Source organism: Dama dama, chromosome 20 (genome assembly GCF_033118175.1).
Source record: "Dama dama isolate Ldn47 chromosome 20, ASM3311817v1, whole genome shotgun sequence".
In the NCBI taxonomy this organism is placed as follows: domain Eukaryota; kingdom Metazoa; phylum Chordata; class Mammalia; order Artiodactyla; family Cervidae; genus Dama; species Dama dama.
Genome location: NC_083700.1, coordinates 48396324 through 48411182, shown reverse-complemented (window position 1 = coordinate 48411182; position 14859 = coordinate 48396324). Strand labels below are relative to the sequence as shown.

The 14859-nt window shown below is 45.0% G+C and overlaps 1 protein-coding gene across 7 annotated transcripts in view; it reads left to right on the top strand.

The window, feature by feature from the left end:
• SLC44A3 (solute carrier family 44 member 3) overlaps positions 1 to 14859 on the top strand; it is an 84396-nt gene that overhangs the window by 51460 nt on the left and 18077 nt on the right. For 5 of the 7 annotated variants that reach the window (XM_061121329.1, XM_061121331.1, XM_061121326.1 and 2 more), the window contains 2 exons: positions 2292 to 2448; positions 5325 to 5411. In XM_061121329.1, the coding sequence (XP_060977312.1) occupies positions 2292 to 2448; positions 5325 to 5411 (244 nt within the window). The remainder of the gene's footprint in view (positions 1 to 2291; positions 2449 to 5324; positions 5412 to 14859) is intronic. The other 2 variants (XM_061121332.1, XM_061121328.1) reach the window with 1 other exon arrangement.

The window sequence follows — 14859 nt, the reverse complement described above, 5'->3', positions numbered from 1 at the left end:
GAGAAGCCACTGCAATGAAGAGTAGTCCCTTCATAGTTGCTCGCCGCAACTAGAGAAAGCCTGCGTGCTGCTGTGAAGATCCAGCACAGCCATAAATAAATAAAAATGTTAAAAAGTAGTGCTTAAAAAAAAAGAAAATGGTTTGCCCAGGGATTTGAGCTGACGCTGTGTCCTAGGACCCCCTGGCCCCATCACACAGCGCCAGGCACCTTCAGCACTCAGAGCAGCCACAAGTTTAAAACTAGAGGAGCTGGGCATGTGGGGTACATCCTGGAGTCTCCTGCTCTCCCCAACTGCCCGGGGCCTTCCTACTGCCACCAACCACAGAACCCAGTGAAAGGTGCCCAGCATGCGGCACTCCCCGTAGACAGAAGCCCACCAGGAGGCCCTGGCATCCTCATAAGCCCATCACCGAGCTGCTCAGTATGACCCTCGCCGCATTGTGGTCCCAAACTCCAGTTCTCAAGATGCGGTGATGTATTAGTTTAAGCTTCACTAGGTGTAATCAAAGCCTCTTCCTGAAGGCAGGTTTTGCTGCTTGTGAAGAGATAAAGGCCCCAGGGACATGTGCAGCAGAGGAGGGGTGACAGGGTGATATAAACTTTGAATGTGGAAAAGAGTCTCGGGCAAGAAGGTGGGGTCTCCAAGACCCCCCAGTGATTGACCAGTTCAATCATTTAGTTCTTAGGACAGGGTATTGAGTGAGTTCTGGCTCCTCAGGCTGGCCTGGTTTGTGAGCTGGCCCTCTTTTCAGGTTTTTCTCTCCCAAGTGGTAAGTCAGCTTCTGGAACTTCTACATCTTCTTCCAGCCAAGCCCAAAAGTGGCTGGAGCCATCACCGGGATGTGACACGGATGAGAGCCATCTAGACAACGCAGACCCCACCCTGCCTTAAGTGGTCAATCCCATCCCTGCGAAACCTCAGAAAACGGATGCCTAAGCCCAAACTTCAGTACCTGGAGGACCAGCCCCAGGCCTGTGAATAAATTGTTTCCCTGTCAGATGCAGAGCAAGCGCTTCCATCGTCTGCCTGCATCCCTGCTTGAGAACCAGTCCATTCTAAGGCACATGGATCTCCTCAATGGGAAAGTAAACAGTCTTCCTCTTGAAAAAAAAAAAAGGACTGAGGAAAGGGAAAAAAATGTGTCAGACTTTCCTGGCTGTGCTGCTTTTCTCATTTATCAGATCTAAGTGAATTCATATCAGCAATAGCTTCCCTGGCATTTCCTATTTTCAACAATATTGGGTTGAAACACATATCGCCCTTTTTGTGGGACGATTGGATTGCAGCTACTCTGCTCCCAATATTACTTTCATGTTCTCTCTTCCTTCCTGGATGATTTAAATAACAGCAAAATGTGGCCGTTGCCAGCTCTTGAAACATTTCTGGCTGCATTCCTTTTCCTCCCTGAAAACCTAGGCTCTGGTCAAGACCTTAATTCATAGTGACTTATTAGCAACCAGAGCGAGCTGTAGAATAATCCATTATGAAGAAAGCAAGCCTCCCTTGGAATCGAGTGAAGGAGCTTCTCGGAAAGGGCCTCACTTTCTAGAACTGGCCTCTGTGGGCCGGGGGAGGGGTGACATCAGCCCTCCCTCCTTTGTTTTATCTTTCAGGTGTGGGGGAGCGGGAAGAAAGATGTGCCCATTCTGTTCTTTTTCACTTTTTTTTCCCTGCCTGTGAAACTGACTTTCGCATTCTTGAGAGCTGTGTCATGACAAGTCCCGTAAATGATTCACAGTGAGGTGACCTTTACAGAACAGAGGAGAAATCAGCTGGGTTTCAGGAGCTGGAGAAGCTAGAATTCTTCCTCCCTCTGCTGTGAGCCAGATTCTCTCTGGCTGCCAATCCTGGTCATGTGATGTGGTAGTGATGTTCATCACTAAGCTAATACTGGCAATATTTACAGATGCAAGTGTGTAATTTAAACCTAGGGGATTATTACATAATTAAACTTCTGAAACTGAAAATGGGATCAATACCCAATTTAATGGATTGGTGGAGGTGGTTAGGCATTGTAAAGAGGAAAACTTATTCACCTCATCACTATGTTTTAAAATGTTCTCTTCTTTGTTCGTAGCATTGAGTACCACCAAAAAATATTTCTTAACTTAGTCCAAGAAATAATTTAACCTTAGCTAGCAAGGAGTATAAAAATTTTGCCAAATGCCGATGGTGTCACTGCTTTCTGAATTGCTAGTACCGTAGATGATTTGAACCAGAGAGAAGTTTTTTTGTTCCTTTCTAAATAGTGTTTTTTAAATGCTGTCTTTTTTTCCTCCTGTTCCCAGAAATAAAAGTGACCCTCCTGATCACCCGATCCTTTCATCTCTCTCCATTCTTTTCTGCTACCATCAGGGAACAGTTGTCAAAGGGTCATTTTTAATCACTGCAGTGAGGATTCCAAGAGCCGTTCTCATGTACGTGTGTAACACTCTGAAAGAGAAGGTAAGGCAACACGTTAAAACAGTGTGCTGTGTTTGGGTTACAGAGAAGTGAATCACTGGAGAACTGCCCTGGGTCCCGGGACGGGAATGTGACCTGTGCCAGGGGCCATTCAGAGAGCTCCGGTGTGCTTCAGGTCCCCTCTGCACCCCGCCCCCAGCAACCTTCCTGTCCAGCTCCCTGTTTTGTTTAATTTTGTTGGATTTTCTCCAACATGGTGGCACAGGTGGTGTAGGGAGGGCATAGTTCTTAGCTTGCTGGTTTTTCTTCCTATTTAAATGATGAACAAATGGCAGAAATTCCTAGCAAGGTTTTATGGACATTTATCATGCTTTTTTAAAGAAAGAAAAATATACTATAAGATGAGGAGATTTGCTTGTTTCTGTTTTAATGCTAAAATAGTCCCCACCTTTTGTGTTTCCTGGAGGGTGTCATGGGAAGTTAGTTGCATGTGCCTGTGTGTGCGTTCATGCTTAATAGTGAGAAATGGGCAAGCTGACCTAAATCTCAGCTCTAAAGACAGAAAACTGTGGGGCTTTTGTGCCTGGGGGTTTTTCTTCTCCCTGGTTTTTATTTCCGTGCACATTTGGTTATGAATGCCAGTGGAAACCAAAACACCAGGAAAACAGCTGTTCTCATGGTATTTCTGGCCTGCCATATAAGGAAAGGTTGGATTTTTCCCAACTTTTCTGTTCTCACACAATGTTAGTCTCCCCACCCCCCATCCCTACCTCTGTGTTGGTGACTTGGTCAGAGTTTCACAAACATTGAGTCCAGCCATTTGAGTATAGGTATGTGCTTTTAGTAAACTGGGAAAGTTTTACATGTGGATTCGTAATTATACTTTAGAATTGCTTTCGTTTGCTCTTTTAAGCAGAAATCTGAATTGTTGAAGATTTCAGTCAGTCGGTGTCAGTTGCTCAGTTGTATCCGATTCTTTGTGACCCCGTGGACTACAGCCTGTCAGGCTCCTCTGTCCACGATCTCCAGGCAAGAATATTGGAGTGGGTTGCCATGTCCTTCTCCAGGGATTCTTCCCAACCCATGGATCAAACCCCGGTCTCCTGCATTGCAGGCAGATTCTTTACCATCTGAGCCGCCAGGGAAGCCCAATCAAGATTTAATTGTAAATCAAGATTTAAAATTAGTATATTAATTAAGAGCAGTTGATTGTATTTCACATAAAATTATCTAGCTTCCTTACCTTGAAATGCACACTAAGCCATCACCCCTGATCAGAGAGTATTTTCTGTTGAAATATTGCTTAACTACATATTTGTGACTTAAAGAGACATTTCCACATCGAGGATAAATCTAGCTACTCTGGCTGTTGCATTTTGAAATTGATCCTTCAATCTTAGGAAACTTGGAGAAAGATTTCTTGAACAGAGCAACTTTTTATTTCAAATAGATTCATATAGTTTATATATATTAAATAAATTCATATATGTATGTCATGCTCTGCTTGGTTGCTCAGTCCAACTTTTTTGTGACCCCTATGGACTATAGCCTGTCAGGCTCCTCTGTGTATGGGATCTCCCAGGCAAGAATACTGGAGTGGATTGCCGTTTCCTCCTCCAGGGGATCTTCCTGACCCCGAGATCAAACCCGCGTCTCCTGTGGCTCCTGCACTGCAGGTGGATTCTTTACTGCTGAGCCATCAGGGAAGCCCTCATATATGTATATATGCATGTGTTTTATATATAAATATGCATTAGTACTAGATAATCATAAGTTAATAAACATCAGGTAACTCGCTGTACCCCCCAGAGCTAAGCACTTTAAACTCTTTGGGGAAACAGCTTCCGTAAATCTAATAGTCAATGGGTCAGCCTCTCTGGCTGAGGTCTAAGAGGTTATTTATCACTTCCTAGATCCCATAAAGACTAAGGGGTTAAACTCCCTTTTAGCGATGTCACTGTTGGAGAAATGCGTCCTTTCTTAGGTTAAAAAAAATAGTCTTCCTCAGCAGCCTTATAGCCCCATACTGTACCTGCAGTATAAGCTTTTCACACGGCGGCAGCTGTGAGATCCTTCTTACATTAAATGGCTCATTCATAACCATAGCCAGGCTGAAAAGTATGCAGGTCAGATTTCATCCAGTCGAATTAACACTGGGACGAGAAAATGTCTATATAAGGCTAAGTTGTCCCTGGGGTCCTAGTAGAAAACTATTTCAGGATTGTTTTCAGGGACTTCCCCCACCCGCCCCCCCCAAATCTGGGCAGTAAGATACATTTAATCACCCCTTCCCCCAACGAGTTTTATTAATTCATCCATTCTTGAGTTATACACAAGTTCAAGTTATATTTCAAAGGACTAATTTATCCCTAAAATTTAACCCTGAAAGTCTTAATATGGGATGTTTTTCCAAAAAATTAAACCTGATTTTTTTGTGTGTGTGGACACACAACTAGTATCTAGAATGCATTAGTTTTATTGTCTGTGGGATGTGAATTTCTCATGAATATAAACTATGGTTTGAAAAAGCAGAGTTGATGATTGAAGACACTTAGGAAAAGAGGAAGGAAGAGAGTTTTTTGTTTTTGTTTTTTTTTTTTACTAGAACCAGAAGGTCTGGTTCACCTTTGCTAGTAAAAACAGGCGAATCTATTTCCCTTTCTGCTGAAGTCAACAGCACTCCTGACAGGTAAGCCCACAGAAGAGAACACTTGCTCATCAGTATAGTAATGATAATAATTAGTAGTAGCGGTAGCATATACAGAACAGAAGGACTTCTGTACCCATGAGAATTGCTGTGATGCTTCTCCAGGTACACAGATCTCCAAGTACGAACAGGGTGTGCTGGAAGACACTTCTGCTTGCCTCTTTCCTGTGCTGTTGGTGACACTGTTCCTTTCTTTCCGAACCTGACCCAGCAGGACGGTGCCTTGTCAAGGTGCGTGTCCCAGTGCTGCTGCTGCTGTTTCTGGTGTCTTGACAAGTGCCTGCGCCATCTCAACCAGGTACGTCCCCCCTGCGCCGGGGACACACGGTGTGAGGGCCTGCCAGTGGGCGCCGTCTCTTAGGCCGGGGGTTAGCCAGTTTTGCTATAAAGGCCAGATTGTGTAAAAGTTTTCAGGGTTTGGGTCATCTGGGTCTTGGTCACAGATACTCAGCTCTGCTGCCGCAGCAGGACAGAACCACAGACAGGATGTCACTGGATGGGCCTGAGTGTGTTCTAGCAGAGCTTTACTTACGGGCACTGAAATCTGAATTTTATTTTTTGTTTTTGCTCCCCTGTGTCTTTGTTGTAGTGCGAGGGCTTAGTTGCCCTGCAGCATGTGGAATCTTAGTTCCTCGACCAGGGATCAAACCCACATCCCCTGAATTGGAAGGTAGATTCTTAACTGCTGGATCACCAGGGAAGTGCCTGAGATCTGAATTTTATACTTCTTATGTGTCAAGACATATTCTCCTTATTTTGAATTTGTCCAACTATTTTTAACATGTGAAAATTATTCTTAGCTCTGTCCGGAGGGAAGCGGAGATAGATGGATGGATCTGGTTCCTTGGCTGTAGTCTGCAGTCCTTTACCTTAAGACCTTAGGTCATAATACAAGTCTTCAAATTCTGAAAGAAATGTGTCTCTCTTTCAAAAAAAAAAAAGAGGAGGCTTTAGAAACTCTAATACAGTGCATATGTATCAACTGAGAGTTAATTTTCAATGTCTTCTCCAAGAACTATAATTTTCCTGAAATAGGAAGAGGACTGCCTCCCTAATTTTTATATATTTCACCAGCCTTTCACTTTCAAGCTATAAATATTCCTTTAAAAATCAGAAAAATTATATACTGTGATTGTTTGAATTTCAGATTTTTTTCCTCCTGTGTCTTTCAAACCAGTGGAAAATTAGATATGTATTTTATTTTTCTGTCAATAATTTAGGAAACTGTAATAACCCTTAGTCAAATTTACACAAAGCAGTGTTTTTGTAAGTCAGCAGGCTGTTTTATAATTTAAATGTTCACAGTACTCACTTAGAAAAGTACTTCTTATTTTTGCCCCTCTTCCTAATAAATGTACCAGTAGAAGTAAAGGGACTGATTAGGCCATCTATGTTTAGTGTCTTATAAATGGTGTTAAGAATACCTTTCATTATTCGGGGGAGATTGTAGTCTTCTTGTAGTAAAGCCCTATATTTAAGGCTCTTCTTAAGACTCTTGGCATACATTTCAGAGTATGTTTAGTTTTCACTTGGATCACTTCAAGCAAGCATGTATAAAGCACAGTAAAATACTATTGCACCTTTCAGAACGGTATGTCCCGTAGCAAGTCAAGCCAGACCCTGTGAATGTCCTGACAGTGTAATATACCAGCCTGTCCCCCCTGGGACTCTGTACACATCCAGACACCAGCTTATTCTCTAAGATGCTATTGAGGTGCATTAAAAAAATGTACTGTGATAAAATACATATACATGAAAATCAAGCTAAGATACATATAAACAGACTAGAAAGACAAAAACAGTGGAACCTTTGATATACCAATATGTTGGTCACATGGTCCTTTAGGGCCCTAAAGCTGAGTTGCTGTTCCCTCACAGTATTAGTAAATTCAGGTTCTTTCCATGTCCTTCTTTCACTGCTTCATAGACCCGCCACCCTGGGGCTCTCTGTGGATGCTGCAGGGACCACCACTTCAGGAGAGGACAGAAATGGGTGAGAAGGGGCAAGGATGGGCTCTGGGCCCATATCAACATCACCACCTCCCGCCCCTGCCTTCCAACCAGAGCACCTCCACTTTTATCTGGTTGAGGAGTGGGATTCCACTGAAGGTTTCATTTAAAGACAGGCTATGCTGCTTGAACACACTTGAAAGCCACAATCTCAAGCTATGTTCTTGCTTCTTTTCTCTGCCCTCTTATCCTAAGGGACATACTTTCTGCATTCTGACATTTCAGCATCTTATATTAACCCTGTACCTTTACTTTTGAGAGTTCAAAATGTTTCCAAAATCGTAAGTAGTGTTAGTATTAATTGCAGTATAATTACTATAAATTGTTGAAATCCTTTTCACAGACGTACAATAGGAATGATTGTCTCTGAATCACAAAAAGACTCAGCTAGCCTCGAGGATCCAGCTCATGGTGATTTAGTATTGCAAACAGGGATAGGTCTTTGAATTTTGATCATGGTGCCAGTGCATTGTGCCTGGGCCTAAACTAGCCGTCAGAGCAGCTTTTTAAAAAAATATGTATATATATATATATATATATTTTTTTTTTCTTTCTTATTTGGCTATGGAATCTTCAATCTTTGTTGTGGCATGTGGGATCTTTAGTTGTGGCACTCAAACTGTTTAGTTATAGCACATGGGATATATCCCTAACCAGGGGTAGAACCTGGGCCCCCTGAATTGGGAACTGGACCACAAGGGAAGTCCCTCAGAGCAGCTTTAACGTGGGGTGACTCCTATAGGACTGGATACTGCTAGGTGATGTGGGCCTCAGGTTTAGGAGACTGAGAAAGAAGAGGAGGAAGAATCAAAGAGAAAGAAGCAATGCGAATACTGATGAGGAAGGAAAGGTCACCTGTTGTCCAAACAACTCCTGAAAAGCAGAGTGAAATAAAGATTTGTAGAGACTTCCCTGGCAGTCCAATGGTTTAGACTCTGTGTTTCCAATGCAGGGGGTATGGGTTTGATCCCTGATTGGGGAACCAAGATCCCCTATGCTATGCAGCATGGTAAGAAAAAAAAAAAAAAAAGATTTGTAAGAATAAAGATGATTGTTGTGGAGTCGCGGCCAGAGCTATTGTCGATCTCATTTGGCAGTGGACAAAGGAAAGGGAGCTTAAAGTGAGAGAAGGAATTTAGATTAGCCTTTGAAAAATTTCCTGGCACTGGAATGAGTTGCTAGGAAAAGATTTTCTCTGGAAATCCGATTTAAAAGAGTTGAGGCTTTTTTGTGTGTGTGTGCTAGTTTTGTGCAGAAAGAGCCGGGAAATGCTAGAGGAGAATGAGATCCATTTGTTACCATCAGAACCCAGATGCTCTTCTTTACTTAACATCAAGGAGCGGGCTGTGTTTCAGTTTCGCTGCTTAAAAGCCTAATCCGTCTTCCCCAGCCCTGGGAGGGAGGCTAGTGGCAGTTGCCGCATTTTGTCGACACCCAGCCTAAGGGGAGGTAATTCACCTGCAGGGTAGGGGATGAAATTCCACATCTCATTGTTTCTCATTACTTGCCTCTCTACATTGTAAATCCCAAGTGTGTGTACACCTCACACAATTACTAATCCAACATCTATTTATTTATGCCGTATTCAAACCATTTGTATAAGGTGTAACGAGGAGGGGACTGTAGTGAAACAGAGTCAATATAAAGCAAGTCAGGGCTTCAAGGAGCAGACAAACTAGTGTGGGGAATGGGGCAGAATATGAAACACTTGCATGAGATATTTTTATCACTGTATGTGCTGGAATGAGGTCTTTGAAGTTCAGGAAAGGGAGTCTTGGTACGGGGAAGGGCTTTGACTTGATGGTTAGGACAGCTTGCCCTGAAGAGGTAGGATTTGTCAGGCATGAGCATAGAGCACCCCCGGAGGTCACAGTTGATAGCAACAACAGTAGTCACGGCTTCTTGGCACTCACGGGCTTCCCAGGTGGCGCAGTGGTAAAGAATCCGCCTGCCAATGCAGGAGATGCAAGAGACACGGGTTCAATCTCTGGTTTGGGAAGACCCCCTGGAGTAGGAAAGGACAACTGCTCCAGTATTCTTGCCTGGAAAATTCCACGGCAGGCTACAGTCCTTGGGGTCACCAAGAGTCAGAACGCCTGAGCACACAACGCATGCACTTTACCCTTATGTATGGCTAGTTGTGTGCTCAGCACTTTCCTGCAGTAGATCAACTGTGAGTTTTCATTGCAGCCCCCTGAGATAGTTATCTCCAACATACAGATGAGGAAACCGAGGCTTAGAGAGGGCCCACAGTTTATTAGTGGCAGAACTAGGAGTTGAATCCACATCCGTGTTGCCTCTGGGACCCAAGCCCTGAACACTGTGCATTTTGAAACAGCCAGAGAGGGAGTCATAGCCACTGTCTGGGGTGCATCTCCTGAGCGCCTGCGCAAGCCAGAGTCCAGACTGGCTGTTGAGCAAGGCTGGTTTCAGGCAGATTTTTGTGGAAGAGGACAGGAAAGGTGTGGGGAAAAATGAAGGGGGTGAAGGCTGGATGAGGCAATTATAAACACAGAAAAGGCCAGTCAGGGTGGTCTGAACCCACCTCCTCCCCTCAGGCACGTCTGTGTCAGAGCTTCTGGGAGGCCGACTGGCCAGGCTGTTCTCAGAGTTTTTCAGATGAGATCCTTCAGCCTCCCTCTCCCTCCCAGCACTTTGCAGGAGCCCAACTGAGAAGTCCCCAAGTGGGACCTTGCAGGCTAGCCCATCAGCAGGAGGCCTGCCCCTTATTCTTATGGTCCACACATGGTTCCCCATGGAAATGCCTCCCTGAGTGCACATCCTGTCCACAGAGGACACAGCCATCTGAACTAGTGCTGATAGTGGCTTTAGATCAGTGTTCCTCTAGGTTTGACACCCACTGGTGGGCTCACTGGTTTGGGAACCATCTTCCTGATGGTTCCAAAGTGGTTAAATGTTCCAGAATGTTCTTGCTTCAATTCTTACAGGCAAATGATAGAATTTCATGGATTTTCATTTTCACATTACAACTAAAGGCTTTTTACCAATCAGTAAAGTGCCTGGTATGTTTGCACATGCATGGTCAGTCACTCAGTTGTGTCCAACTCTTTGGGACCCTGTGGACTGTAGCCCACCAGGCTCTTCTGTCCGTGGAATTTCCCAGGCAAGAATACTGGAGTGGATTAAAAAAAAAAAAAACAATGCTGGAGTGGGTTGCCATACCCTTCTTCAAGGGATCTTCCCAACGTAGGGATCAAACCCACATCTCCTGCATCTCCTGAATTGCAGGCAGATTCTTTACTGCTGGACCACCTTAAAGCTTACTGAAGTGTGTCATTTAGGAATCAGAAGTGGTGTTTTACTTAATTTCCTGAGGTCTCAAATTCATAATTCTGTTGAGATGTCTGACTGCCAAAGTGAAGCCTGATGAGCATTCAAGGCTTGTAAGTGAGCCCAGGAAGAGTTGGGATTTTGCAGATTGGGGAAGGAACCCTCACTGTGGGTACCACCAGAGTCCCCTTGGTTTGGCTTTGTTATTCAACAACAGTCCTACTTGTCTCCCACTTCATTTCTGGTGAATATTTGGCTGTTGTTTAATACATTATATGTTTATCATGTTGAGCATTGACTTCTTTTTCAATTCTTTATTCTTCCAGAAGAAGTGGGAGTGGGTGTAGAAAGTGAGCTATGGGCTGAGGTCAAACAGGTTTGAAAATAATTTCCAACCTGTCTTCTGGGAGGAACTCTTAAGTAAAGGCAGCCCCTAGTCAAGTGTGGCAGCAGTTGGTTTCTGCCTTCTTGGTGGAACTTGGGTGAATCCCTCCACCTCACTGAGCTTCTGCAGAAGAAGAGGGTCAGTTTAAATGACCTGAGGTCTTTGTTGGGTGTGCTCAGCCTTGTCCTGGTGGCTTGCTGAGAGCTGGGGAACACAGGTACCATGTTACCACATTGCCGCTGTGACATGTGTGGAATGTGGGGCAGGATGGAAAACCTGAACTGTGTGTCTTTCCATTGTGTCCAGAATGGCAGGATCTTTTTCTTTTTAATATTTATTTATTTACTTATTGAGCTGCACCAGGTCTTAGTTGTAGCATGTGACATCTAGTTCCCTGACCAGTTCTAGAACCCAGGACCCCTGCATGGGAGCTTGGAGTCTTAGCCACTGGATCACCAGGAAAGTCCTGAATCTTTTTTTTCATGTTGTTATTCTTATCCGTGGTGAGGACTTACCCTGGGATCACAAAGGTGGGTGATGCTTTATGTTGCCTGGATCTCAAGCCTCCAGAATCTTGTCAAGTGGACTGATGATGTGAGTGAACCCCTATCTTCATCCCCTTATGGTGATTCTCCCAACACTGCTGCAGTAATGACAGCAACAAATACATCCAACTGGTGACCAGATGCCGGTAAAATGCCAGTCACCTTGGTCATTCTTAACAGTGGAGGGTAGTGTCCAGCAGCTTTTACCCCCATTCCTACTGTGGGCCGCCATGCAGGGAAGCTGGGTGAATCTCTGCCGTATCTCCTGGTCAGCAACTTGAGAGGATGGGGTGACTCAGATCTGCCTTAATGCAGCACGTCAAGCTGCCAGCCCGCTTTACTGTGACGTCTGTCTAGATGTGAAATACCAAGAAATGCATGCAGAGATTATTGCCTCTTAGCGTTTGACTGGAAATGCCCATAGCTTCCTGGCTTCTGACTAACAAATATACTGGACAGAAAAGCTCCAGATAATCCTGTTGAATCCAGTACAGAGAAAAACTTGCTGCTACTTGGCAAACATACACCTCTCTCCCCTTCCTACTTTATACCCCACCCCCATCCCAGCCCACACTGCCTGCCACTGCTTGTTTTTCAGGGCACAGAAAGTTGGTCTCTGTCTTCTAAGGCTTTGTGGCAGACTTAACTCTGTAATACCCCAAAACCTTCTCTCCCCCCACCACCTCCCTTGAAGTTAGCTCGATTTCAATGCTTCTCTTTCTCACAGTCCACCAAGAGCGAAAGCACTCGGTGACTTTTCTGTGTCTGATTTTGGTTCATCCTTAGCCAGCTGGCAAACCTCCAGGGACTCCTCTCTTCTCCCCAGAGCAGCATGTGCAGCTCAGAAAAGTAATGAATATTGTGCAATTCCTCTAAGTTGATTATGAAAATGATGTAAAGGTTCTTAGGAGGACATGGTTCTTAGGGTAGTTGACATTGCCTCATCACAGAGCATCCAGACAGCTGTTCTTTCCATGACAGTGGCGGTTCCGAATCCTCCCACCCCTGCCGACTGGCTCAGAGCTATTCTGGGGTGGCCAGCTGACGGCAAGAGCCCTGGAGAGATGCCTCTGTGTGAGCATGGTGTAGAAGGAAACACACAAGTGTGTCAATATGATCGTTTACATTAAGGCCCATTTATAGATGATGGTAATCCTCACGGCCCAGCTGTTTTGTGCCAAATGCTACTGTCCTGACTTTAGATAGAAAGGAATTGAGACACCTATCTATCAGAGGCCCCAGACTGTCTGGGAGAAAACTGACTGTGTCCTCATGTTTCCTGGTGTGTGGCTCAGAACCTGCTGGGCTGAGGGCCCTGGCTTTATGTGGCTTCCTGGGGAGCAGCCTTGCTAGAGGCCGGCTCCCACCTGCCATGGGCGTGTTGCAAGGCTCAGACATCAGGAAGGTGTGGCCCTAAAGCCTCCTGCCCCGAGTGGGCCTCAGCAGCCTCTCGTCCTTCTGGGGAAAGGCCCAGTGCACAGTTGCCATCTGTCTTTCCTGACTTGAAATTCTTCTACCTTCTCAGAGAAGCAGTTACTGTTTGTTGAATGAATGATGGCCTTATTATAGGAAAGGAAGGGTGAGTTATGTAGGGGACCCTCAGCTGATCAGAAAATGCTCTTGGGAGACAACTGTTGGGCTCCCTCCAATGTGTGCAGCAATTTCCCACGTGGCTCAGTGGTGAAGAATCCACCTGACAATGCAGAAGACAGGTTCTAGCCCTGTGTCGGGAACATCACCTGGAGGAGGAGATGGCAACCCACTCCAGTATTCTTGCCTGAAGAATTCCATGGACAGACAAGCCTGGCAGGCTACTATCCATGGAGTCACAAAGAGTTAGACACGACTGGGCACACACACGTGTGCACACACACACACACATGCATGCAAGGTGTGCAGCTCCTCAAGACAGGAATACCTCTCACTTGTCAGGCACTCTGCGTGCCAAGCACCAAGCTATAACTGCTTCACATGTATTAACGCTCTTCATCCTCACAAACAATCCTGTGAGAAAGGTACAATTATCACCCTTTTTCTTTTTCTAGTAGAAGATGACACTTAGGTTCAGAGAGATTAAATAGCAATTTGCCCCAGGTTCAGTTCAGTTCAGTTCAGTCGCTCAGTCGTGTCCGACTCTTTGCTACCCCATGGACGGCAGCACGCCATGCTTCCCTGTCCATCACCAACTCCCGGAGTTTACTCAAACTCATGTCCATTGAGTCAGTGATGCCATCCAACCATCTCATGCTCTGTTGTCCCCTTCTCCTCCCGCCTTCAGTCTTTCCCAGCATCAGGGTCTTTTCCAATGAGTTAGTTCTTCACATCAGGTGGCCAAAGTATTGCAGTTTCAGCTTCAGTAGTCAGTCCTTCCAATGAATATTCAGGACTGCTTTCCTTTAGGATGGACTGGCTGGATCTCCTTGCAGTCCAAGGGACTCTCAAGAGTCTTCTCCAACACCACAGTTCAAAAGCATCAATTCTTCAGTGCTCAGCTTTCTTTATAGTCCAACTCTCACATCTATACGTGACTACTGGAAAAACCATAGCTTTGACTAGATGGACCTTTGTTGGCAAAGTAATGTCTCTGCTTTTTAATAAGCTGTCTAGGTTGGTCATAACTTTCCCTCCAAGGAGCAAGCGTCTTTTAATTTCATGGCTGCAGTCACCATCTGCAGAGATTTTAGAGCCCAAGAAAATAAAGTCTGTCACTGTTTCCACTGTTTCCCCATCTATTTGCCATGAAGTGATGGGACCAAATGCCATGATCTTAGTTTTCTGAATGTTGGATTTTAAGCCAACTTTTTCACTCTCTCCTTTTTCACTTTCATCAAAAGGCTCCAGGTTACACAGGAAGAAAATACCAGAGCTGAGTGTTAAGGTTTTGGGGACCTAATAAGTCACCCCCTCTTCCTAATAAAGTTCTGAACAGAGAGATCCAAGAGACAGCAGATGAAAATTAAAAATATCACCTTGAATATCTAATGACTGGGTGGAAAGTGCATTGTAAAAGTAGGTTATTAATGTTTCACCCTTGAAACAAAGAGACCAAACCATTCTTTCCCAGGTTCAGCCAACAGCGAACCCCAGCTCCTGAAGTCGCCCCTGTGAACTCAGTGGATAAGCTGAGAAGGTTTGTTCCCAGGGGCAGGTGAATCCCAAAGTGCTGAGCCAGCCTGTGCTCTGACCCTCCCTCCAAACTCTCAGGACATGTTGCCTTATTGTTCTTTGTCCCTTCCCGTCGTGGCATGCTCTAGGTGTGCTGCAAATATGCTGAGGGAGATGGCCTGTGTTTTTAACTTTGATCTATGGAAACTGACTTTTGAGTCAGCAAAATCCAATTTTTCTACAAATAAGGAAGCAGGTGACCCGTGAAAACACTGAGCTCCGATGAACAGTGTTTGTCCTGGGGTGGAGGAAGTTGCGTGTTGACTCCTGCTGTGTTCTTCACACCCTCAGTCTAGTGCCTGCTGTGGGCACCAGGCTTACAACTGAGGCTGTGTCATCATCTGTGATGG